The 27,797-nt window shown below is 49.2% G+C and overlaps 1 protein-coding gene across 2 annotated transcripts in view; it reads right to left on the bottom strand.

Annotated features, from left to right (window-relative positions):
- rhobtb4 (Rho related BTB domain containing 4) overlaps positions 1-27,797 on the bottom strand; it is a 169,750-nt gene that overhangs the window by 46,408 nt on the left and 95,545 nt on the right. For both annotated transcript variants that reach the window (XM_085976441.1, XM_085976440.1), the window contains 2 exons: positions 14,969-15,981; positions 9,851-9,969 (listed from right to left, as the gene is read on the bottom strand). In XM_085976441.1, coding sequence (XP_085832567.1) covers positions 9,851-9,969; positions 14,969-15,981 — 1,132 coding nt within the window. The remainder of the gene's footprint in view (positions 1-9,850; positions 9,970-14,968; positions 15,982-27,797) is intronic.

Genomic DNA, 27,797 nt, shown 5'->3' with positions numbered 1-27,797 from the left:
ACATGGCCGCGGAAGAGAGGGAGGCAATCCGGCCGGACGACCCCCTCGGCCGCCCGCTGCCTGGACCAATTAATGGCTTTCTTGGCCAGGCCCAGGAGCAGGCCCACGAGGAGGTCCTCCGACCTGCCCGCTCCCCTCCGCACCGGGTGACCGTAGATCAAGAGCGTGGGACTGAAGTGCAACCAAAATTTGAGGAGCAGCCCCTTCAAATAGTGAAAGAGGGGCTGCAACCTCCCACACTCGACATACACATGGAACACGGACTCCTCCAGACCGCAGAACAAACAGGCGGCCCGGGAGTCCGTGAACCTACTTAAAAACCTATTGCACGGGACTGCTCTGTGCAACACCCTCCAGGCCAAGTCCCCAATAGAACAAGGGAAGACTCCCGCATAGAGAGCCCCCCATTGGGGACCTCCGCCTCCGCCGGAAGGTAAAACAGCACGCCACAGCGTGTCCGGACGGCAGGCGAAGATGGCAAAGTGGAAGGTGTGCAGGAGCAGCCCGTACAGGAAACCCCTCCGCGCAGAATGGAAAGGCACGGAGGGCGTCTCCTCGAGACGGCTCAAGTTGTGAGGCACCAAACCCCTAGGGGAGCTTTGGGGCAGGGCGCCGATATGGAATTCCGTCCGAACGGGAGTAAGCCCGGGCGGGATCGCCCCACGCGCCTGAGCCGCCTCGATACACCTCGTGGCGCCGGGGCGCAACCTCGCCTTCACCGCCTCGATGGCATCGACCGCGAGCCGGACGTTGCCCCACGACATACGCCGCGCCAACTCCTCCGGCGCCATCCAGCCCGCTCCTCCGCCATCGAGTAGGTCCCCGACTCTAGTCACCCTGCCAGGCACAGCCCTCCGCTCCGCCAGCCGCCCGAACTCACGGACGCGGAGGTGCGGATTCCTGAACAGCGGCTCTCGAAGGACAGCCGCCATTCCTGACGGGGGAGAGCTCCGCCATCCCTGTCCTCTTTTTTATAAACCCCCAAAAAATAAACCCTTAAACAAATAAACCCTTTAAATGACCCGATTAATCAAATTAAAATTTGGCCTCTTAAATCGATTACGCACTCCAGTCCCCGCGGCGCCCACCGGTCACGAAAGAGCTCGAGTTCGCCGGCGGACACCGCGTGCTCCATCTCCAGGGCCACCCGGCCGCGAACATGGCCGCGGAAGAGAGGGAGGCAATCCGGCCGGACGACCCCCTCGGCCGCCCGCTGCCTGGACCAATTAATGGCTTTCTTGGCCAGGCCCAGGAGCAGGCCCACGAGGAGGTCCTCCGACCTGCCCGCTCCCCTCCGCACCGGGTGACCGTAGATCAAGAGCGTGGGACTGAAGTGCAACCAAAATTTGAGGAGCAGCCCCTTCAAATAGTGAAAGAGGGGCTGCAACCTCCCACACTCGACATACACATGGAACACGGACTCCTCCAGACCGCAGAACAAACAGGCGGCCCGGGAGTCCGTGAACCTACTTAAAAACCTATTGCACGGGACTGCTCTGTGCAACACCCTCCAGGCCAAGTCCCCAATAGAACAAGGGAAGACTCCCGCATAGAGAGCCCCCCATTGGGGACCTCCGCCTCCGCCGGAAGGTAAAACGGCACGCCACGGCGTGTCCGGACGGCAGGCGAAGATGGCAAAGTGGAAGGTGTGCAGGAGCAGCCCGTACAGGAAACCCCTCCGCGCAGAATGGAAAGGCACGGAGGGCGTCTCCTCGAGACGGCTCAAGTTGTGAGGCACCAAACCCCTAGGGGAGCTTTGGGGCAGGGCGCCGATATGGAATTCCGTCCGAACGGGAGTAAGCCCGGGCGGGATCGCCCCACGCGCCTGAGCCGCCTCGATACACCTCGTGGCACCGGGGCGCAACCTCGCCTTCACCGCCTCGATGGCATCGACCGCGAGCCGGACGTTGCCCCACGACATACGCCGCGCCAACTCCTCCGGCGCCATCCAGCCCGCTCCTCCGCCATCGAGTAGGTCCCCGACTCTAGTCACCCTGCCAGGCACAGCCCTCCGCTCCGCCAGCCGCCCGAACTCACGGACGCGGAGGTGCGGATTCCTGAACAGCGGCTCTCGAAGGACAGCCGCCATTCCTGACGGGGGAGAGCTCCGCCATCCCTGTCCTCTTTTTATAAACCCAAAAATAAACCCTTAAACAAATAAACCCTTTAAATGACCCGATTAATCAAATTAAAATTTGGCCTCTTAAATCGATTACGCACTCCAGTCCCCGCGGCGCCCACCGGTCACGAAAGAGCTCGAGCTCGCCGGCGGACACCGCGTGCTCCATCTCCAGGGCCACCCGGCCGCGAACATGGCCGCGGAAGAGAGGGAGGCAATCCGGCCGGACGACCCCCTCGGCCGCCCGCTGCCTGGACCAATTAATGGCTTTCTTGGCCAGGCCCAGGAGCAGGCCCACGAGGAGGTCCTCCGACCTGCCCGCTCCCCTCCGCACCGGGTGACCGTAGATCAAGAGCGTGGGACTGAAGTGCAACCAAAATTTGAGGAGCAGCCCCTTCAAATAGTGAAAGAGGGGCTGCAACCTCCCACACTCGACATACACATGGAACACGGACTCCTCCAGACCGCAGAACAAACAGGCGGCCCGGGAGTCCGTGAACCTACTTAAAAACCTATTGCACGGGACTGCTCTGTGCAACACCCTCCAGGCCAAGTCCCCAATAGAACAAGGGAAGACTCCCGCATAGAGAGCCCCCCATTGGGGACCTCCGCCTCCGCCGGAAGGTAAAACGGCACGCCACGGCGTGTCCGGACGGCAGGCGAAGATGGCAAAGTGGAAGGTGTGCAAGAGCAGCCCGTACAGGAAACCCCTCCGCGCAGAATGGAAAGGCACAGAGGGCATCTCCTCGAGACGGCTCAGGTTGTGAGGCACCAAACCCCTAGGGGAGCTTTGGGGCAGGGCGCCGATATGGAATTCCGTCCGAACGGGAGTAAGCCCGGGCGGGATCGCCCCACGCGCTTGAGCCGCCTCGATACACCTCGTGGCGCCGGGGCGCAACCTCGCCTTCACCGCCTCGATGGCATCGACCGCGAGCCGGACGTTGCCCCACGACATACGCCGCGCCAACTCCTCCGGCGCCATCCAGCCCGCTCCTCCGCCATCGAGTAGGTCCCCGACTCTAGTCACCCTGCCAGGCACAGCCCTCCGCTCCGCCAGCCGCCCGAACTCACGGACGCGGAGGTGCGGATTCCTGAACAGCGGCTCTCGAAGGACAGCCGCCATTCCTGACGGGGGAGAGCTCCGCCATCCCTGTGGTGATTATTCCTTGATTAGTAAAAGTATTGTGATTCGTTGTTTGTTAACTGCCTTGGGATATGTGTTGTAATCTCATTGGTAGTTGATGATCACATGATGTGTTGTGGCTACCTTAAATTCAGTCCTTTTCTAGCTTTAGTTGGGATTGGATGTAGAAAGATATGCTGCCGATTTTAAAGTTAATAAAGCCTAACTTTGGAAGGCAAATCGATTCTTTATTTCAATTTATTAACTTTATGTTAGAATGGAGCGATATCTTCAACCAGAACGATTCAAGGCTGACCCCAATTCTGCTGGAGTGGATGATAAATGGAAACATTGGTATTGTACATTTAAAAACTTTTTGGGCATGTTGGATCAAGAGGCTCTAAATAAGCTGAATATGCTGATCAACTACATTGACCCGGATGTATATAAATATATTTTGCACTGTAAAACTTATGAAGAGGCTACTTCTACATTGGAAAAGATTTTTGTTAAACCAAAGAATGAGGTATTTGCACGTCATCTTCTATCTGCCCGTAGGCAGCAGGTGGGAGAATCTTTGGATACTTATTTACAAGCACTTCGGTGCCTTAGTGTTGACTGTAATTATAAGGCTGTGACGGCTGAAGAATATAAGGACGAATCGGTACGGGATGCTTTTATTAATGGATTATTGTATAGATCAATTCGTCAGCGGTTGTTAGAAAATAAGACTCTGAATCTTAAAAGTGCTTTTGAGCAAGCTTCTACATTGGATATGGCTCAGAGAAGTTCGGATTCTTATGCTCTTTTTAATCGGCCTGCGACTATGGTTTCGGCAGTTTCGGATGAAAAGGAATTATGTGGACTTAATGGGAGTGGTTTACTAGATTTTGAAACAGTTTCTACTTTGGCGGCCGTTGCCTCTAGGATTCAGAAGTGTTATTTTTGTGGGAATATCTGGCACCCTCGTCTGAAGTGTCCTGCTCGGGAGGCTGTGTGTAGTAAATGCGGCAAGAGAGGTCATTATGCACGTGTGTGCAAATCATCAGGTTCAATTACCTTCCCTTCTCCTGGTGTGGGAGGGTCTTCCTCCACTACCTCTTCTGTGACTATTCAGCCTTTAGATAGGGTGTTTTATTGCATCAATTTCTGCTGCATTTGCTCATGGCCTAAACAAAGCTATAGTTACGGCTCAAGTTAATGGGTTGGAAGTGAAGGCCCTTATAGATACGGGCAGTACTGAGAGTTTTATAAGTCTTCAGTTTGCGAAGGAGAAGCATTTGAAAATTTCGCCTGTTACGTATCAGGTGTGTATGGCTCAGACGACCCTTACTTCACAAATAGCTGGTTGTTGCTTTGTGAAAATGGTTCTTCTAGGTAATACGTATACTGATATACGCCTATCTGTTTTGCCTAATCTCTGTGCGGATATTTTGATTGGACATGATGTGCTTCAGTTACACGAGTCTCTTAGTCTTTCATTTGGAGGGACTAAGCCACCTTTATCTATTTGTGGATTAACCTTTTTATCTATTCCTCCATTATCACTTTTTTCCAATTTGATGTCGGATTGTAAGCCAATTGCTACCAAGTCAAGAAGATATAGTAGTCAGGATAGAGAATTTATTAATTCTGAAGTTCAACGTCTCTTATTGGAAGGAATCATTGAACCTAGTTGTTCGCCTTGGCGAGCACAGGTAGTTGTCACGACTAACGAGAGACACAAGAAACGAATGGTGATAGACTATTCCCAAACTATTAATAGGTATACTCAATTAGATGCGTACCCTTTGTCTAAGATTGATGAGCTTATCAATAAAGTATCTCAGTATAAAGTTTTTAGCACTATTGACTTAGAGTGCTTATCAGATTCCTATTGTTAAGAAGGATCAACCATATACGGCCTTTGAGGCTGGCGGAAAGCTGTATCAGTTTTGCCGAATACCATTTGGTGTTACTAATGGTGTTGCTTGTTTTCAATGGGCAATGGATGCTTTTATAAGTGATAACTCCCTCTCTGACACCTTTTCATACTTAGATGACATCACAGTGTGTGGCAAATCAAGGGTGGAGCATGATTCTAATTTAAAAAGATTCCTTCAAGCTGCGGAAAAAGTTGGTTTAACTTTTAACAAGAGAAATGTGTCTTCTCGACTACTGAGGTAAATCTATTGGGGTATATTATTTCGGGAAATAAGATTAAACCAGATCCAGAACGTCTGCGACCATTGATCGATTTACCTTGTCCTACTAATTCTAAGGCTTTGCAACGAGTTGTTGGACTGTTTTCTTATTATTCTAATTGGATTGCAAATTTTTCACGGAAGATCCGGCCTCTTATTCAGGTTACGACATATCCTCTATCATGGGAGGCCAGGACATGTTTTGAGAATTTTAAAAAGGATATTTTAGGAGCAGTTGTGCATTCCATTGATGAGCAGGTTCCCTTTGTGATTGAGACGGATGCTTCGGATTTTGCAATTGGGGCTACTTTGAACCAAAATGGAAGACCTGTGGCCTTTTTCTCACGTACTTTGAATAATAGTGAAAAAAGACATTCCTCAATAGAAAGAGGCATACGCAATAGTAGAAGCATTGCGTAAATGGAGACATTATTTATCGGGGCGACATTTCACGTTGGTAACTGACCAAAAATCTGTGTCCTTTATGTTTGATGTTAAACATTTTGGAAAGATTAAAAATGATAAAATAATGAGATGGAGGATTGAGTTGGCATGTTACCATTTTGACATAGTTTATCGTCCGGGGAAGGATAATGTTGCTGCTGATGCGCTGTCGAGGGCTTATTGTTCGGTGATTCACGGAGATACGCTTATTAATCTTCACTGCCTTATGTCATCCTGGGGTTACGAGGATGATACACTTTGTACGCAGTAAGAACTTGCCTTTTTCAGTTGAAGACGTCAAGCGGATGACTTCATCATGTTCTATCTGTGCTCGGTGTAAACCGAATTTCTTTAAGCCTCAACGAGCTCATCTTATAAAGGCTACTTCTCCTTTTGAACGTTTGAGCGTCGATTTTAAGGGGCCTCTTCCTTCAACTACTCAAAACCGCTATATATTTACTGTTGTGGATGAGTTTTCAAGGTTCCCTTTTGCTTTTCCTTGTGCAGATGTATCAGCTGCTACAGTTATTAAATGTTTGACTCAACTTTTTGTCATCTTTGGGATGCCTGCGTATATCCATCCGGATCAGGGAAGTTCTTTTATGTCTTCCCAGTTGAAGGAATGCCTTCAGAGTCAGGGAATTTCTACTAGTAGAACTACCCCGTATAATCCCCAGGGTAATGGACAGTGCGAACGATACAATGGGGTGATCTGGAAGGCAGTTATGTTGGCGTTGACATCCCGGAACCTTAAGGATACACAGTGGGAAATGGTACTGCCTGATGCCCTGCATTCCATTAGATCATTGCTTTCAACGGCTACTAATGTGACCCCCCATGAAAGGCTCTTTAACTATCCGCGGAGATCTACTACGGGATATTCGGTACCTTCATGGCTTACTATGCAGGGACCTGTGTTGCTTCGACGCCATGTTAGATTGTCAAAATATGACCCCTTGGTGGAGGAGGTGGAGCTGTTGGAGGCAAATTCCCAATATGCTCATATTCGATTCCAAGATGGGAAAGAAAGTACTGTTTCAATTAAAGACTTGGCTCCTTGTGGGGGCCAGCCCACTTCTGAGGATATTAATAATGGTCATGATTCGGATAATGTGGATGCTGTTACAGATACTACGAATATTTCCAATCCGATTGCAGATAATCATACTTCTATTAGTCAGCCTTTGGTAGATGTTTATGACCGTCCCAGTTCATCTTCTGATGGGATTTCTAATCCGGAAACCGTTGAGAATCGGGATATGGATAGCCTTCCTGTTGAAGATACTTCTGTGCCTTCTGGTGTGGGAGGGCAAGGAATTTCACCAAGGTTAAGAAGGTCGACACGAACAAGATATCCGGTCGGCCGATTGAAAATGGACTTTTAAATTGATAGTAATGGTTTAAAAATTGTTGAAATATTATAGTATATTGTTTTAGTTGAGAGATACTTAATACTTATGCGTAATGTTATTATTTGTTCATTTAGTATTGTGTTATGTAAATAGTTTTATTCTCGTGCATAGTTTAGTTGTAAATAATTAATTGTAAATTGTAAAAGTTATTAGGTTAGAGTATATTTTAAAGGAGGGGTGAATGTGGTGATTATTCCTTGATTAGTAAAAGTATTGTGATTCGTTGTTTGTTAACTGCCTTGGGATATATGTTGTAATCTCATTGGTAGTTGATGATCACATGATGTGTTGTGGCTACCTTAAATTCAGTCCTTTTCTAGCTTTAGTTGGGACTGGATGTAGAAAGATATGCTGCCGATTTTAAAGTTAATAAAGCCTAACTTTGGAAGGCAAATCTATTCTTTATTTCAGTCCCAGGACCAGTTGACTGAGGGGACTCTTCTCTATGATCATCTCTTGGCATTTCAGGGCTTTGTAATGGTAGCAGTCTCTCTCTCCCTCTCCCCCCCAGTCTCTCCCTCTCTCCCCCAGTCTCTATCTCTCTCCCCCACCCTCGCTCCCCCGTCTCTCTCTCTCCCCCTCGCTCCCCCAGTCTCTTTCTCTCTCCCTCACTCCCCAGTCTCTCTCTCCCCCAGTCTCTCTCTCCCCCAGTCCCTCTCTCCCCCAGTCTCTCCCTCCCTCTCTCCCACAGTCTCTCGCTCCCTCTATTCCCCAGTCTCTCTCCCTCTCTCCCCTAGTCTCTCTCTCCCTCTCCCCCTCTCTCTCTCCCTCTCTCCCCAGTCTCTCTCTCCCCCAGTCTCCCTCTCCCTCTCTCCCCCAGTCTCTCGCTCCCTCTATTCCCCAGTCTCTCTCTCTCCCTCTCTCCCCTAGTCTCTCTCTCCCTCTCTCCCCCAGTCTCTCTCTCTCCCTCTCTCCCCCAGTCTCTCTCCCCCCAGTCTCTCGCTCCCTCTCTCCCCCCAGTCTCTCGCTCCCTCTCTCCCCCCAGTCTCTCGCTCCCTCTCTCCCCCCAGTCTCTCGCTCCCTCTCTCCCCCCAGTCTCTCGCTCCCTCTCTCCCCCCAGTCTCTCGCTCCCTCTCTCCCCCCAGTCTCTCGCTCCCTCTCTCCCCCCAGTCTCTCGCTCCCTCTCTCCCCCCGTCTCTCGCTCCCTCTCTCCCCCCAGTCTCTCTCTCTCTCTCTCTCTCTCTCTCTCTCTCCCCCCAGTCTCTCACTCTCTCTCTCCCCCCAGTCTCTCGTGCTCTCTCTCTCCCCCCAGTCTCTCGCACTCTCTCTCCCCCCCAGTCTAAGAACATAAGAAATAGGAGCAGGAGTAGGCCAATCGGCCCCTCGAGCCTGCTCCGCCATTCAATAAGATCATGGCTGATCTGATCCTAACCGCCAATCTACTATCACAGCACCATCTCCTGAATCTAACAGAATTAGACACACGAAATAGGAGCAGGATCAGGCTACACGGCCCCTGGGCCCGCTCCGCTACCCACAGGGCCATGTCCGATCCGAACCTAGACTCATGTCCAAATTCCTGCCCGCTCCTCGTAACCCTTAATTCCCTTTACTTCTAGGAAACTGTCTATTTCTGTTTTAAATTTATGTAATGATGTAGCTTCTACAGCTTTTTGGGGCAGCATATTCCATGGACCTACCACCCTCTGAGTGAAGTAGTTCCTCCTCATCTCAGTTTTGAAAGAGCAGCCCCTTATTCTAAGACTATGCCCCCTAGTTCTAGTTTCACCCATCATCGGGAACATCTTCCCCGCATCCACCCGATCCAACCCCTTCACAATCTTATGTTTCAATAAGATCGCCTCTCATTCTTCTGAACTCCAATGAGTAGAGTCCCAATCTACTCAACCTCTCCTCATATGTCCATCCCCTCATCCCCGGGATTAACCGAGTGAACCTTCTTTGTACTGACTCGAGAACAAGTATGTCCTTAAGTATGGACACCAAAACTGTACGCAGTATTCCAGGTGCGGTCTCACCAATACCTTGTACAACTGAAGCAATACCTCCCTATTTTTATATTCTATCCCCCTAGCAATGAAAGCCAACATTCCATTGGCCTTCTTAATCACTTGCTGCACCTGCATACTAACCTTTTGAGTTTCGTGCACCAGGACCCCCAGATCCCTTTGTACTTCAGTACTTTCCAGTTTCTTGCCATTAAGATAATAACTTGCTCTATGATTTTTCCTGCCAAAGTGCATAACCTCACACTTTCCAGTATTATATTCCATCTGCCAAATCTCTGCCCACTTACTTAGCCTGTCTATGTCCCCTTGCAGGTTTTTTATGTCCTCCTCACTCACTACTTTCCCTCCCATCTTAGTATCATCTGCAAACTTTGATATGTTACACTCGGTCCCCTCCTCCAAATCATTAATATAGATTGTAAAGAGTTGGGGTCCCAGCACTGACCCCTGCGGAACACCACTAGTTACTGATTGCCAGTCTGAGAATGAACCATTTATCCCAACTCTCTGCCTTCTGTTAAGATAGCCAAGCCCCGTCACTGAGCCCCTCCCCCAGTCGATACTCTGCCCAATGAGCAGCCCCCGTGTGACACCTTTACCTTGTTGCTGTAACTTTCCATGAATGACCCACGGAACATCGCAGCCATCCAATCGCAGCTTGTGATCAGTAACGGCTTATGGGCAGGGACACGTTCACCCTCCAACTCGAACGCGACATCTGCAACAACAGGAAGTGGGTATAAGAACATGTCTGCACCACCTGTACACGGTGGAAGGGTTAGCTAATGAGGCAGTCACCAGCGTCAGTCACTGGGCATTGGCCAGCCTGCTTGCTGCAACTGTGTGGTAATGGAATCTTGCTCCAGTTCCCCAACAGGGAGGTTCCCAACTAGCAACGTGTTCTATGTTCCTGTAGAATCACAGAATGAAACAGCACAGGAGGAGGCCATTCAGCCCATCCTGCCTGTGCCAGCTCTTTGGTAGAGCGCTCCAATTAGTCCCACTCCCCCCTGCTCTTTCCTCATATCCCTGCAATTTTTCCCCTTCAAGTATTTATCTAATTCCCTTTTGAAAGTTATTATTCAAACTGCTTCCACCGCCCTTTCAGGCAGCGCGTTGCAGATCACAACTCGCTGTCTAAGAACGATTCTCCTCATCGCCCCCTCTGGTTCTTTTGCTAATCAACTTAAATCTGTGTCCTCTGGTTACCGACCCCCCCGCCGCTGGAAATAGTTTCCCCTTTTGCGACTCTATCTAAACCATTCATGATTCTGAACCCCTCGATCAAATCTCCTCTTAACCTTCTCTGCTCCAAGGAGAACAATCCCAGCTTCTCCAGTCTCTCCACGTTAACTGTAATCCACCATCCCTGGTACCATTCTAATAAATCTCTTCTGACATCCGTCCCAAAGTGTGGTGCCATGAATTGAACACAATACTCCAGCTGAGCCCAGCAGTGATTTAAAGGTTTAGCATGACTTCAGAGGCAGTTGCCAAGTGGAGACGAAAGGCATTCTACATCAATCCCGATTGGTTAAATATGTTAGTTACGTTTGAAATACAGTGGATGGTAAAACCAAATATGGAACGTAACCAACATAGTTTGAATAAAGAGGCTTGATGCACAACACATCAACGGCCTCTCAATTGTTGGTAATTAGCCAGATTTTAAATTATGCCCAAAATAGGTGACGCACTTTATAAGTTATCTTCTTCTCTTGGGCAGTCCCTCGGGACCGAGGATGACTTGCTTCCACATTAAAAATGAGTTCTCAGGTGACTGAGTCCAATGCGGGACCTACAGTCTCTGTCATAGGTGGGGCAGACGGTGGTTGAAGGGGCGGGTGGGTGGGGTGCTTGGGTTGACGTGCGCTGCCTGCGCTTGGCTTCCGCTTGCTCCCGGCGAAGAGACTCGAGGTGTTCGGCACCTTCCCGGATGCTTCTCCTCCACTTTGTGCGGTCTTGGGCCAGGGATTCCCAGGTGTCGGTGGGGATGTTGCATTTTTTCAAGGAGGCTTTGAGGGTGTCCTTGAAGCGTTTCCTCTGCCCAGCTGGAGCTCTCTTGCCGTGTTGGAGCTCCGAGTAGAGCGCCCGTCTTGGGAGTCTCGCATCGGGCATGCGGACAATGTCGATCGGCCAGTGCCTCTGTAATTGATGCTTACTCCAGTGCAGTACTGAGGGATTGCTGCACTGTCGGAGGGGCAGTACTGAGGGATTGCTGCACTGTCGGAGGGGCAGTACTGAGGGAGGGCTGCACTGTCGGAGGTGCAGTACTGAGGGAGCGCTGCACTGTCGGAGGGGCAGTACTGAGAGAGCACTGCACTGTCGGAGGGGCAGTACTGAGGGAGCGCTGCACTGTCGGAGGGGCAGTACTGAGAGAGCACTGCACTGTCGGAGGGGCAGTACTGAGGGAGGGCTGCAGTGTCAGAGGGGCAGTACTGAGGGAGCGCTGCCCTGTCGGAGGGGCAGTACTGAGGGAGCGCTGCAGTCGGAGGGGCAGTACTGAGGGAGCGCTGCCCTGTCGGAGGGGCAGTGCTGAGGGAGCGCCGCACTGTCTGGAGGGTCAGTACTGAGGGAGTGCTGCACTAACCGAGGGGCAGTGCTGAGGGAGCGCCGCACTGTCGGAGGGGCAGTACTGAGGGAGAGCTGCACTGTCGGAGGGGCAGTACTGAGGGAGTGCTGCACTAACCGAGGGGCAGTGCTGAGGGAGAGCTGCACTGTCGGAGGTGCTGTTTTACGGATGAGCAGATTAAACCGAGGCCCCGTCTGCCCTCTCAGGTAGGCGTAAATTATCCCACTGTACTATTTCAAAGAGCATGGGAGTTATCCCCAGTGTCCTGGCTAGTATTTATTCCTCAACTAACATCATTATAAACAGATTTATGCCATTCACAACTCCTCAGATAATGGAGCAGTCCATGCCCACATGCAACAAGACCTGGACGACATTCAGGCTTGGGCTGATAAGTGCCAGGCAATGACTATCTCCAACAAGCGAGAGTCTAACCACTGCCCCTTGACAGTCAACAGCATTACCATCGCCGAATCCCCCACCACCAACATTCTGGGGGTCACCATTGACCAGAAACTTAACTGGACCAGCCACATAAATACTGTGGTAACAAGAACAGGTCAGAGGCTGGGTATTCTGCGGCGAGTGTCTCACCTCCTGACCCCCCAAAGCCTTTCCATCATCTACAAGGCAGAAGTAAGGAGTGTGATGGAATACTCTCCACTTGCCTGGATGAGAGCAGCTCCAACAACACTCAAGAAGCTCGACACCATCCAGGACAAAGCAGCCCGCTTGATGGGCAGCCCATCCACCACCTTAAACATTCACTCCCTCCACCACCGGCGCACTGTGGCTGCAGTGTGTACCATCTACAAGATGCACTGCAGCAACTCGCCAAGGCTTCTTCGGCAGCACCTCCCAAACCCGCGACCTCTTCCACCTAGAAGGACAAGGGCAGCAGGCGAATGGGAACACCACCACCTCCAAGTCACATAGCATCCTGACTTGGAAATATATTGCCGATCCTTCATCGTCGCTGGGTCAAAATCCTGGAACTCCCTCCCTAACAGCACTGTGGGAGTACCTTCACCACACGGACTGCAGCGGTTCAAGAAGGCGGCTCACCACCACCTTCTCGAGGGCAACTAGGGATGGGCAATAAATGCTGGCCTTGCCAGCGACGCCCACATCCCATGAACAAATAAAAAAAGTTTTCCTCCAACAGATGGCTAGGAATGCTGAGGCACCGCCCCAGGGGAGTGGCAGTGGCTCCGTGGAGCACGAACCTGCTGCCCTCTCTCAGGATGACAGCATTCGTCCTCTCACCACTGCCACTCCGTCACTGCCCTTGCTGTTGCCAGTCAGCCTGTCAGCCAGCCCAGACTGCGCCGCCCATGCCGAGGTGGTGCAGTCCGCAGCCCGGCTTTCTAGGCCCAGAGGTGCTCAAGGTTGTCCTGCACGGCCATCTGCAGTCTCCCCCGCTGCAAGTCAGCAGCCTTCCACCAGCAATGTTGCAGCCACTGGGGTAGCACTTCGCCTGAGCACTAGGACAGACAAAGGCACACTGAAGACAGGCACTAACGGAATGCACAAGGGTGATTATTTGACTTTGTTAGGTTATATTGGATGGATTGATGGATAAAGTTTGATTGGAATGTGGCTTTTATTTCAGTATAGTGGCCAAGAGGACGCTGTGATGGCCAAGAGCAGAGGGAAGGTAAGGTGTGGGACTATTGTTAAATGGGGAATCGGTTCACTCGTACCGCAGTCGGATGAGTTGATCACTGATGGCCCGGGTAGAAAGGGGTCTCCGTATGTCTGGTGGCAAGTGCTGTGCCATCTTGCTGGCGAGGTCGTGGAGCAGGCAGCAGACCATGACAAATCTTGTGACACATTCTGGCGAGTACTGTAGGACGCCACAGGAGCGGTCCAGGCAGCGGAAGTGTTGTTTAAGGATACCCATGTTCTGCTCTATCAGATTCTGTGTAGCAGCATGGCTCTCATTGTACGCATGCTGCGCACATGTGGTTGGATTGCGGAGTGGAGTCATGAGCCAGGTGGTCAGCCCTTGTTGCCCAGTAGCCACCCTCTGGTTTGTTATTGGGGCTCAAAGACGGAGGGATCAGCGAACTGGCACAGAATAAAAGCATCATGACTGCTGCCAGGTGGGCAAGGCGTCCTGCTGAGAGCTCGTCTCCTCCTCATCCTCCCCTCTGCAAGCAGCTCGTCTTCTTTGCTGCCTCTGCTCCGTCTCCTTGACATGCTGCAGGCCAAGGGGGAGGACTGGAGCACCCCTGACTGGGAGCCAGGGGTCTGACCAGTACCCTTGAAGTCAGAACCAAGGCCTTCTCCACTTGCAGCACCACTCCTCGTCACCTCACCAACTTTAAACAACTCTGGAAAGCTCCAAACACTCCCAGAGACTTGCACAGAGCCAGTAGAAATTAATCAGCAACTGGCCTGAGTGCGGTTGCTGATCCCTTTAATTATCACTGGCAGGGGTCCCTTGCAGCTGCTGATCGCAGATCCAGCTTTGCGAGGTTAACACACCATGTGATTTCCAGCACTGAGGACAGAAATGGCAGCACTGGCGTCAGCTTCCTTGCTTTTGAGTTCTATTCCACTATCAATAAAGCCAAAGATCCCAAGACTTGTGTAGATGCACCTCCTGGTCTCTCTTCCTGCACCCCTTTAAAATTGTGCCCTTTAATTACTTTGCCTCTCCTCATTCTTCCTACCCAAATGTATCACTTCGCACGTCTCTGTTAAATTTCATCTGCTACGTGTCTGCCCATTCCACCAGCCTGTCTCTGTGCTCCTGAAGTCTGTTATTATCCTCCTCATTGTTTACTACATTTCCGAGTTTCGTCTCCTCTGCATCTTTGAAATGATGCCCTGTATACCCAGGTCATTAACATGTATCAGAAAGAGCAGTGGTCCTAATACCGACCCCGGGGGGACACCACTGTAAACTTCACTCCAGTCTGAAAAACAACCGTTCACCACCACTCTCTGCTTTCTGTCCCTCAGACAATCCTGTATCCACGCTGCCACTGCCCCTTTAATCCCAAGGGGTTTAATTTTGTGAACAAGAATCCGATTATTCCCGTGCTTCGCCTCACACATCGTTCTGAGACCATGGGTTGCCTGTACTTTCAACCCTGGCCTCGCATATCGCAAACACCTCACGTAATTCCACAATTACCTGAAAAGGTCCCCTTTAAGAGGAACTCTTTGATCCTGTTGGCACGTCGTACGTGAAAGGCTTTGGTGATCTCCTGGTTCATAAAACTCTCCTTATTCAGGATATTTGCAACCATCATCCTCAAGTCAAATACTTCAAGGACTTCAGCAATGACAGCAACCTGCATCAGGTCCGCCCGAGCCTCATCGAAACAGCCAGTGTAGAGATACTCCAGCACAGCCTGGAACGGCCCCTTCTGAATCAGACAATCCATAGTAACTACAGCCATAGGTCGATCCTTGAGAGTCACGGGATCCTCCACATAGTCCAAATGGATAGTTACAAAGCCCCTTCCCCACTTGGTGAGCAGTTTACCCTTAGCCCCAGGATTTAAGGACACTTGCATCGCTCCTGCATCATCGACCACTTTTAGCGTGTCCTCACTCTTTAAATTTCTCAGTGAGGGCTCTGGCATCTTTTGGACGATACTCTCTCCACGCTGCTTGTCCGCTTCCAGACTCTTAGTCCTCACCGCCTGGTCTTCATGTCTCTGGCTCTCCATCCCCGCTCCTCTACAACCTTCCTCGTTCTCTCCATCCGCCTGAGATTCTTGCATTAAATCTATTGTGAACAGTTCATAGAACTTGGAACAGGAAGTGGCCAGGTAGACCTTGTGAGCGAAGATTCGGGGTCCATCATGAAGAACGAAGATGACATCAGCGCACAGAGGGGTTGAGAAGAGAGTTGCCAGCTCCTCCCCACCCACTAACGGGGTGTCGGGAACAGTTATGATTGTCGGGGGGGGCTTTGGGGGGAGGAAGGGGGCCTGAAACAGAGGTCTTTGTACTTTCTTAAGATGCGACTTCCAGAACTGCAGATGGCGTCTCGCGATGAGCGCCGCCCGGATTGAATTGTCAAAGACGTCCTTGATCCCAAACTGGGCAACAATACTGGTCTCGTAGTAAGGAATGCCCAGCTCTTCAGCAATCTCATGGCCGTTCTCCGGTGGCAGAATGTCTGTGGGCTTAATGGGTCTAAAGAGATCAAATTATCATTTAAACCCGACAGTAGAGACATCAATCTCGTCACCCAGTTACACACAGACACACCACAGACCCACCCACACACCCACACACACCCACCCACACACCACAGACCCACACACCACACACCCACAGACCCACAGACCACAGATCGATACACCCACCCACACACCACAGACCCACACACCACAGACCGATACACCCACCCACACACCACAGACCGACCCACCACAGACCCACACCACAGACCCACACACCCACAGACCGACACCCCACAGACCCACACACCACAGATCGATACACCCACCCACACACCACAGACCCACACCACAGACCGATACACCCACCCACCACAGACCGACCCACCACAGACCGACCCACCACAGACCCACACACCACAGACCCACACACCACAGACCCACACACCACAGACCCACACCACAGACCCACACCCCACAGACCCACCCACACACCATAGACCCACACACCACAGACCCACACCCTCCCACACACACACCACAGACCCACACCCCACAGACCCACCCACCCTCCCACACCCACCCACAGACCGACACCACAGACCCACCCACACACCACAGACCGACACACCACACACAGACCCACCCACCACAGACCGACACACCTCAGACCCCCACACCACAGACCCCCACACCACAGACCGACCCACCACAGACCGACCCACCACAGACCCACCCACACACCACAGACCCACACCCACCCACAGACCCACACCCACCCACAGACCGACACACCACAGACCCACACACCACAGGCCCACACACCACAGACCCACACCCACCCGCGCACCCGCCCATCCACAAACCACAGACCGACACACCACAGACCCACACACCCACCCGCGCACACCGCCCACCCACACACCACAGACCCACCCACACCCACCTGCGCACACACCCACCCACCCACACCCACCCTCCCCCACCCAACCACAGACCCACACACCACAGACCCACACACCACAGACCCACACAATACAATACAAATCGCTTTATTGGCATGATAAGGTACATCTTATGTTGCCAAAGCATCAAAATACATTTATGGTTGAACACACAAACGCGGTTCCATTCATACAGTGTATAAACAGGTATATCCCTGAGTTTATAAATATATTTTCGCCTTGTTTATATATACTCTTGTCTTAGTTTACTGGTTGTCCCTCTGTTCATGGCAAGCTGTAACATAGTGTGCCGCCAGTGTTACACAGCTTCTCTCCTCCCCCAGTAGGAATGGGAGTTTTTGGTTGTCAGTCAGATTTCTGAATTCAGGGCATATTTGTGAGAATTTTTGATAGAAATTCTCTCTGATGCCCTGATATTTTCCACAGGCTGTGAGGAAGTGCATCTCTGTCTCAACTACTCCCTGACTGCAGTGAGAGCATATCCTGTCTTCTCTTGGCAGCCTGGTCTGCCTGTGTCTGCCTTTTTCGATCGCTAGGCTATGTTCGCTAAGTCTGTACCTTGTCAAGGTTCTTCTCAGTTTGTTATCCTTTACCATGGTCAGGTAATCAGCTATGTTGTATTGTCTGTTTAGGGCCAAGTAGCAATTGAGTTTGCTTTGGGTTTTTGTTGTTTCTGCCCAATATGACAGATATTTTTCCTTTTGCTTAGCGACGATTGTGTTGGGTCGAATTCTTTGTGTCACCCACCACAGACCCACCCACACACCATAGACCCACACACCACAGACCCACACACCACAGACCCACACACGCACCCGCCCACCCACACACCGACACACCACAGACCGACACACCACAGACCCACCCGCCCACCCACACACCACAGACCCACCCACACCCACCCTCCCACACCCACCCACAGACCGACACACCACAGACCCACCGACACACCACAGGCCCACACACCACAGGCCCACACACCACAGGCCCACACACCACAGGCCCACACACTGCGCACCCACACACCCACCTGCGCACCCACACACCACAGACCCACACACCCACCTGCGCACCCACACACCCACCTGCGCACCCACCCACCCACACCCACCCACCCACACCCACACCAAGGACAGTAGAGGAACCAAATCAAATGGACTTGTTAAAAATGGGGAAAAGCCTAAAGTGAAGGTACGGGGAAAGGAGCCGTTTTTAAAGAAAGGGGATATCAGAAAGCAGGTTAATGCTGCAGGGATGAGTGATATTGTGATGGATTAAAGGGACATTTTGCCAAGTTACTTCCACTCGGGATGCTCAGGGAGATGGGAAATTACGAAGGCCTGGAATGATATTTCCGGGCTCCACTGAGTGTGGATTTGAGCTACTAGACTTGAGAGCCAATCGCCAGCGCAGCCCGTTTTCAAAAAGGGAGACAGAGCGAAGCGGAGTAATTACAGGCCAGTCAGTTCTCTGATTAAAATCTCCGATTAAAGACAAAGTTTTAAAACTAGACAGCACAAGTTTCAAGTGACATTCGTGTTTGTCAAACCTCCTAAAATTCATTGAGGAGGGAGAGAAATGTTGTGTACGTGGACTTTAGGAAGACTTTGACAAGGTTTTACACAGGATTACACGGGATATACAGCAGAGAAACAGGCCATTCGGCCCAACCAGTCCATGCCGGCGTTTATGCTCCACTCGAGCCTCCTCCCGTCTTTCCTCATCTAACTCTATCAGCGTAACCTTCTCCCTCATATCCTTGTCCAGCCTCCCCTTCAATGCATCGATACTATTCGCTTCAACCACTCCCTGTGGGAGCGAGTTCCACATTCTCACCACTCTCTGGGTAAATAGAGTCATAGAGTTATACAGCACAGAAAGAGGCCCTTCGGCCCATCGCGACCGCACCGGCCATCAAGCCCTGTCTAATCTAATCCCATTTTCCAGCACTTGGTCCGTAGCCTTGTATGCTATGGCGTTTCAAGTGCTCATCCAAATGCTTCTTGAATGTTGTGAGGGTTCCTGCCTCTGCCACCCTTTCAGGCAGTGAGTTCCAGATTCCAACCACCCTCTGGGTGAAAAAGTTTTTCCTCAAATCCCCTCTAAACCTCCTGCCCCTTACCTTGAAACTATGCCCCCTGGTTATTGACACCTCTACTAAGGGGAAAAGTTCCTTTCTAACTACCCTATCTATGCCCCTCATCATTTTGTACACCTCAATCAGGTCCCCCCTCAGCCTTCTCTGCTCCAAGGAAAACAACCCCAGCCTGTCCAGTCTTTCTTCATAGCTGAAACGCTCCAGCCCAGGTAACATCCTGGTGAATCTCCTCTGCACCCTCTCCAATGCAATCACATCCTTCCTATAATGTGGCGACCAGAAGTGCACACAGTATTCCAGCTGTGGCCTAACTAGCGTTTTGTACAGCTCCATCATAACCTCCCTGCTCTTATATTCTATGCCTCAGCTAATGAAGGCAAGTATCCCATATGCCTTTTTAACCACCTTATCTACCTGTCCTGCTGCCTTCAGGACTCTATGTACATGCACACCAAGGTCCTTCTGATCCTCTGTCCTTCCTAGGATCCTACCATTCATTATACATAGATACATAGATACATAGAAGATAGGAGCAGGAGTAGGCCATTCGGCCCTTCGTGCCTGCTCCGCCATTCGATGAGATCATGGCTGATCCTTTAATTCAGTATCCCGTCCCCGCCTTCTCTCCGTAACCCTTAACCCCTTTTGCCCGTAGAAATATATCTAATTCCCTCTTAAATATATTTAATGAGCTGGCGTACACTGCCCTCTGTGGCAATGAGTTCCACAGGTTCACCACTCTCTGAGTGAAGAAATTCCCCCTCATCTCTGTCCTAAATGGTTTAGCCCTTATCCTTAAATTATGTCCTCTAGTTCTGTTCTCACCCGCCAAGGGAAACATTCCTTCTGCATCCAGTCTGTCTAGACCTGTCAGAATTTTATACACTTCTATGAGGTCCCCTCTCAATCTTCTAAACTCCAGTGTGTACATCCCTAAACTACATAGTCTCTCCTCATAGGTCATTCCCGCCATTCCTGGTATCAGCCTGGTGAATCGCCGCTGCACCCCCTCCATGGCAAGAACATCCTTCCTCAGATGAGGCGACCAAAACTGTACACAGTACTCGAGGTGTGGTCTCACCAGTGCCCTGTACAGCTGCAGCAAGGTATCCCTGTTCCTGTATTCTAACCCTTTTGCTATGAAGGCCAGCATACCGTTTGCCTTCTTGACCGCCTGTTGCACCTGCATGCTCGCCTTCAGTGACTGGTGTACAAGAACACCCAGGTCTCTCTGTACTTCCCCCTCTCCCAATCTATTGCCATTTAAATAATAATTTGCCCTCCCGTTCCTGCACCCAAGGTGGATAACTTCGCACTTGTCCACATTATAGTGCATCTGCCATTTATCCGCCCAATCGCCCAGTCTGTCCAAATCGCTCTGGAGCTTCCTGGTCTCTTCCTCTGAGCCCACCCCCCCTCCTAGTTTAGTGTCGTCTGCAAATTTGGAAATGCTGCATCCGACTCCCTGATCCAGGTCATTAATGTAAATTGTGAACAGCTGGGGGCCCAGGACAGATCCCTGTGGTACCCCACTTGTTACTGCCTGCCATTCAGAAAATGAGCCGTTTATTCCAACTCTCTGTTTTCTATCTGACAGCCAGTTCCCTATCCACGCCAAAACTTTCCCCTTTATCCCATGAGCCTCAATTTTCCATGCTAATCTTTTATGTGGGACCTTATCGAAGGCCTTTTGGAAGTCCAGGTACACCACATCTACTGGCTCTCCCCCATCTATTCTACCAGTTACTCCCTCAAAAAATTCCAATAGATTAGTCAAGCACGATTTACCCTTTGTAAATCCATGTTGACTCTGTCCTATCCTGTCCCCATTTGCTAAGTGCTCTGCTATTTCATCCTTAATGATGGACTCCAGCATTTTGCCCACAACTGATGTAAGGCTTACAGGTCTGTAATTACCTGCTTTTTCCCTACCCCCCTTTTTGAATAGTGGGGTAACGTTAGCTACCCTCCAATCCATCGGCACTGTTCCCGAGTCTAATGAATTCTGAAAAATCATCCTTAGTGCATCCGCTATCTCTAGGGCCACCTCCTTCAGTACCCTAGGATGCATGTTATCAGGCCCTGGGGATTTGTCCACCTTCAATCCCTTTAGCTTCCTTAACACCATATCCTTAGAGATATTGATTTGCGTCAGTTCCTCCTTTGCCAATGTCCCTATTTTTCCCGATATCCCAGGGAGGTTTTTTGTGTCTTCCTTCGTAAAGACTGACCCAAAGTATGCATTTAGTTGATCTGCCATTTCCTTATTTCCCATTATATATTCCCCCGTATCTGACTGCAATGGACCAACTTTGGTTTTCACCAGTCTTTTCCTTTTGATATATTTATAAAAGCTTTTGGAGTTAGTTTTTATATTTTCCGCCAGCTTGTTTTCGTAAGCTATTTTGCCCCTCTTGATCATGCCCTTTGCCCTCCTTTGCTCTATCTTAAACTGTTCCCAATCTTCCGCTCTGGCGCTTTTTTTGGCTATTTTATACGCCCTATCTTTGGATTTTATGCTGTCTCTAATTTCCCCTGTTATCCACGGTTGAGTCACCTTTTTAGATTTCCTTTTATGCCAGATTGGTATAAACAATTTTTGCAATTTTGTCATTCTATCTTTAAATGTTTGCCATTGTTTATCTACCTCCAGTCCTCCCAGGAACGTTGTCCAATCAGACCTACTCAGTTCCCGTCTCATGGCATCATAATTCCCCTTGTTTAAATTCAGGACCTTAGTCTCTGAGTCAATTTCTTCGCTCTCCATTTCGAGTGAGAAATCGATCATGTTATGATCGCTCTGACCCAAGTTAGTCTTGCCTGGTTAGTCCTCCCAAAATGTATCACCTCACACTTTTCAGGGTTAAATTCCATTTGCCACTGTTCTGCCCATCTAACCAACTCATCTATATCGTCCTGCAGACTGAGGCTTCCCTCCTCGCTATTTACCACTCCACCAATTTCCGTGTCATCTGCGAACTTACTGATCATACCTCCTACATTCATATCTAAATCATTAATGTACACTACAAACAGCAAAGGACCCAGCACCAATCCCTGCGGTACACCACTGGACACAGGCTTCCAGTCACAAAAACAACCTTCGACCATCACCCTCTGCCTCCTGCCACTAAGCCAATTTTGGATCCAATGTGCCAAATTGCCCTGGATCCCATGGGTTCTTAGCTTCTTGACCAGTCTCCCATGTGGGACTTTGTCAAAAGCCTTACTGAAGTCCATGTAGACAACATCAACTGCACTACCCTCATCCACACACCTAGTCACCCCCTCGAAAAATTCAATCAAATTGGTCAGACATGATCTCCCCCTGACAAAGCCATGCTGACTATCCTTGATTAATCCTTGCCTCTCCAAGTGGAGACTAATTCTGTCCCTCAGAATTTTTTCCAATAATTTCCCCACCACTGCTGTTAGGCTCATTGGCCTGTAATTTAAATAAAGGAAACTACGATGGTCTGAGGCGCGAGTTGGGTAGGATTGATTGCGGAATGTTACTCAAAGGGTTGACGGTGGATAGGCAATGGCAAACATTCAAAGAGCGCATGGATGAACTACAGAATTTGTTCATCCCAATTTGGCATAAAAATAAAACAAAGGAGGTGACTCAACCGTGGCTAAGGGAAATTAGGGATAGCATAAGATCCAAGGAGAGGACATATAAATTGGCCAGAAAAAGCAGTAAACCGGAGGATTGGGAGCTGTTTAGAATTCAGCAAAGGAGGATAAAGGGATTAATTAAGAGGGGGAAGATAGAATATGAGAGTAAGATTTCAGGGAAAATAAAAACTGACTGTAAAAGCTTCTATAGATATGTGAAGAGAAAAAGATTGATGAAGTGAAGCGTAGGTCCCTTGCAGTCAGAATCAGGGGAATTTATAATGGGGAACAAAGAAATGGCAGACCAATTAAATACATACTTTGGTTCTGTCTTCACAAAGGAGGACACAAATAACCTCCCAGAGATGTTGGGGAACATAGGGTCTGATGAGAGGGAGGAACTGAATGAAATCAATATTTGTAGGGAAATGGTGTTCGGGAAATTGACGGGATTGAAGGCTGCTAAATCCCCAGGGCCTGATAATCTACATCCTAGGGTACTTAAGGAAGTGCCCCTAGAAATAGTAGATGCATTGCTGGTCATCTTCCAAAATTCTATAGAATCTGGAACAGTTCCCATGGATTGGAGGATAGCTAATGTAACCCCACTATTCAAAAAAGGTGGGGAAAATGCTAGAGTCCATTATAAAAGATGTAATAGCAGAGCACTTGGAAAACAGTGACAGGATCGGACAAAGTCAACATGGATTTACAAAAGGTAAATCGTGCTTGACAAATCTACTGGAATTTTTTGAGGATGTAACTGGCAGAATAGATAAGGGAGAACCAGTGGATGTGGTGCATTTGGACTTTCAGAAGGCTTTCGATAAGGTCCCGCATAAGAGATTAGCGTGTAAAGTTAAAGCACATGGGATTGGGGGTAAGGTACTGACTTGGATAGAGAACTGGTTGGCAGACAGGAAGCAAAGAGTTGGAATAAACGGGTCTTTTTCCGAGTGGCAGGCAGTGACTAGTGGGCTACCGCAGGGATCAGTGCTAGGACCCCAGCTATTCATAATATAAATTAATGATCTAGACGAGGGAACTAGATGTAATATCTCCAAGTTTGAAGACGACACAAAGCTGGGTGGGTGTGTGTGCTGTGAGGAGGATGCCGAGAAACTCCAGTATGATTTGGACAGGTTGGGTGATTGGGCAGATGCAGTATAATGTGGATAAATGCGAGGTTATCCACATTGGTGGCAAAAACAGGAAGGCAGATTATTATCTTAACGGCAATAGATTGGGAGAAGGGGAAGTGCAACGAGACCTGGGTGTCCTTGTGCAGCAGTTGCTGAAGGTGAGCATGCAGGTGCAGCAGGCGGTTAAGAAGGCAAATGGTATGTTGGCCTTCATAGCGAGAGGATTCGAGTACAGGAGCAAGGATGTCTTGCTGCAGTTGTACAGGGCCTTGGTGAGACCACATCTTGAGTATTGTGTGCAGTTTTGGTCGCCTTATCTGAGGAAGGATGTTCTTGCCATGGAAGGAATTCAGCGAAGATTCACCAGGCTAATACCTGGGATGGCAGGAATGACGTATGAGGAGAGATTGGGCTTATACTCGCTGGAGTTTAGAAGAATGAGAGGGGATCTCATTGAAACTTATAAAATTCTAACAGGACTAGACAGACTAGATGCAGGAAGAATGTTTCTGATGGTCGGGGAGTCCAGAACCAGGGGTCACAGTCTAAGGAAACGGGGTAAGCCATTTAGGACAGAAATGAGGAGGAATTTCTTCACCCAGAGAGTGGTGAACCTGTGGAATTCTCTACCACAGAAGGCAGTAGAGGCCAATTCATTAAATATATTCAAGAAGGAGTTGGATATATTTCTTAAGGCTAAAGGGATCAAGGGATATGGGGAGAAAGCAGGGACCGGGTACAGAATTTGGATGATCAGCCATGATCTCATTAAATGGCGGAGCAGGCTCGAGGGTCCGAATGGCCTACTCCTGCTCCTATCTTCTATGTTTCTATGTAATGGGACTGAAAGCTGATAAATCCCCAGGGCCTGATAATCTGCATCCCAGAGTACTGAAAGAGGTAGCCATGGCAATAGTGGATGCATTGGTTGTCATCTTCCATAATCTATAGAATTTTTGAACAGTTCCTGCAGATTGGAGGGTGGCAAATGTAACCCCACTGTTTAAAAAAGGAGGGAGAGAGAAAACAGGGAACTACAGACCGGTTAGCCTAACATCAGTAGTAGGGAAAATGCTAGAGTCTATTATAAAGGATGTGATAACAGGACACTTAGAAAATATCAACGGGATTAGACAAAGTCAACATGGATTTACGAAAGGGAAATCGTGTTTGACAAACCTACTAGAGTTTTTTGAGGATGTAACTGATAGAATAGATAAGGGAGAACCAGTGGATGTGGTGTATTTGGATTTTCAGAAGGCCTTTGATAAAGTCCCACATAAGAGGTTAATGTGCAAAATTAAAGCACATGGGATTGGGGGTGATATACTGGCATGGATTGAAAATTGGTTAACAGACAGGAAACAGAGTAGGAATAAATGGGTCTTTTTCGGGGTGGCAGGTGGTGACTAGTGGGGTACCACAGGGATCAGTGCTTGGGCCCCAGCTATTCACTATATATATCAATGATTTGGATGAGGGAACCAAATGTAATATTTCCAAGTTTGCTGATGACACGAAACTAGGTGGGATTGTGAGTTGTGAGGAGGATGCAAAGAGGCTTCAAGGCGATTTAGACAAGTTGAGTGAGTGGGCAAATACATGGCAGATGCAGTATAACGTGGATAAATGTGATGTTATCCACTTCGGCAGGAAAAACAGAAAGGTAGAGTATTATTTAAATAGTGATAGATTGGGAAATGCTGATGTACAAAGGGACCTGGGTGTCCTTGTACACCAGTCACTGAAAGCAAACATGCAGGTGCAGCAAGCAGTTAGGAAGGCAAATGGTATGTTGGCCTTCATTGCAAGAGGATTTGAGTACAGGAGCAAGGATGTCTTACTACAGTTATACAGGGCCTTGGTGAGACCACACCTGGAGTACTGTGTGCAGTTTTGGTCTCCTTACCTAAGAAAGGATATACTTGCCATAGAGGGAGTGCAGCGAAGGTTCACCAGACTGATTCCTGGGATGGCAGGATTGTCGTATGAGGAGAGATTGTGTCGACTAGGCCTGTAGAGTTTAGAAGAATGAGAGGGGATCTCATTGAAACGTATAAAATTCAGACTGGATGCAGACAGGATGTTCCCCCTGGCTGGGGGGTCCAGAACGAGAGGTCACAGTCTCAAGATACGGGGTAGGACATTTAGGACTGAGATGAGGAGAAATGTCTTCACTCAGAGCGTGATGAACCTGTGGAATTCTCTACCACAGAAGGCTGTGGAGGCCAAGTCACTGAATATATTTAAACATAGAAACATAGCAGATAGGAGCAGGAGTAGGCCATTCGGCCCCTCAAACCTCCTCCGCCATTCAATGCGATTATGGCTGATCATCCACATTCAGAAGGAGATCGATAGATTTCTAGACACAAAAGGCATTAAGGGGTATGGGGAGAGAGCGGGAATATGGTATTGAGATAGAGGATCAGCCATGATCATATTGAATGGCGGAGCAGGCTCGAAGGGCCGACTCCTGCTCCTATGTTTCTATGAATTAGGTAGGTCAAGTGGAGCAAGTGTCAGTCGGTGAACATTTAGGGAACAGTGACCATAGCTAATTTAAACCTTATGATACTATGTAAAAGGACAGGAAGCAATCTAGAGTAAAAATGTTTAACTGGGGGAAGGCCAATTTCAGTGGGATGAGGACGGATCTGGCCCGAGTAAACTGGAATCAAAGACTGGCAGGCAAAACTGAAATAGAACAATGGGCTGCCTTTAAAGAGGAAATAGTTCGGGTACAGTCGAGGTACATTCCCACTCGAGGGAAAGGCAGGGCAACTGAAATCGGGGCTCCCTGGATGACGAAAGAGATAGAGAATATGATGAACCAGAAAAAGAACGCGTATGACAGATGTCAGGTTGCAAATACATTTGAGAATCAGTCTATATATAGGATGCAGAAAAGATTTACGAGAATGATTCCAGGAATGAGGGACTTCAGTTACGTTGATAGACTGGACGAAGCTGGGATTGTTCTCCTTGGAGCAGAGCAGATTGAGAGGAGATTTGATTGAGGTATTCAAAATCATGAGGGGTCTGGACAGAGAAACTGTTCCCATTCTTAATGTTCTTAATGAATACTTTGCGTCTGTTTTCACAAAGGGGAGGGGCGAAGCAGACATTGCTATCGGGGGGGGGGGGGGAAAGAGGAGTGTGAAATATCAGATGAAATAAACATAGTGAGAGAGGAAGTATTAAGGGGTTTAGCAGCTTTAAAAGTGGATAAATGCCCAGGCCCAGATGAAATGTATCCCAGGCTGTTAAGCGAAGCAAAAGAGGAAATAGCAGAGGCCCTGACCATCATTTTTCAATCATCTCTGGCTTCAGGTGTGGTGCCGGAGGACCGGAGGACTGCTAATGTGGTACCCTTGTTTAAAAAGGAAGAAAAGGATAGACCAAGTAATTACAGGCCAGTCAGCCTAACCTCGGTGGTGGGAAAATTATTGGAAAGAATTCTGAAGGACAGGATAAATCTTCATTTAGAAAGACACGGATTAATCAAGGATAGTCAGCACGGATTTCTTAAGGGAAGGTCGTGTCTGACAAACTTGATTGAATTTTTTGAGGAGGTAACAAGGAGGGTAGATGAGGGTAGTGTGTTTGATGTAGTGTATATGGACTTTAACAAGGCTTTTGATAAGGTTCCACATGGCAGACTGGTCACGAAGTTAAAAGCCCATGGGATCCAGGGCAAAGTGTCAAGTTGGATTCAAAACTGGCTCGGAGACAGGAAGCAGAGGGTAATGGTTGATGGGTGTTTTTGTGACTGAAAGGCTGTTTCCAGTGGGGTTCCGCAGGGCTCAGTACTAGGTCCCTTGCTTTTTGTGGTATATATCAATGATCTAGACTTGAATATAGGGGGTATGATTAAGAAGTTTGCAGATGATACTAAAATCGGCTGTGTGGTTGATACTGAAGAAGGAAGCTGTAGACTGCAGGAAGATATCAATAAATTGGTCAGAAACATAGAAGATAGGAGCAGGAGTCGGCCATTTGGCCC

This window comes from Somniosus microcephalus, chromosome 2 (genome assembly GCF_052327205.1).
Source record: "Somniosus microcephalus isolate GS21.2 chromosome 2, FLI_Smic_1.0, whole genome shotgun sequence".
NCBI lineage: Eukaryota > Metazoa > Chordata > Chondrichthyes > Squaliformes > Somniosidae > Somniosus > Somniosus microcephalus.
The sequence above is the reverse complement of the archived record's forward strand: the minus strand, read 5'-3'. Positions and strand labels throughout refer to the sequence as shown.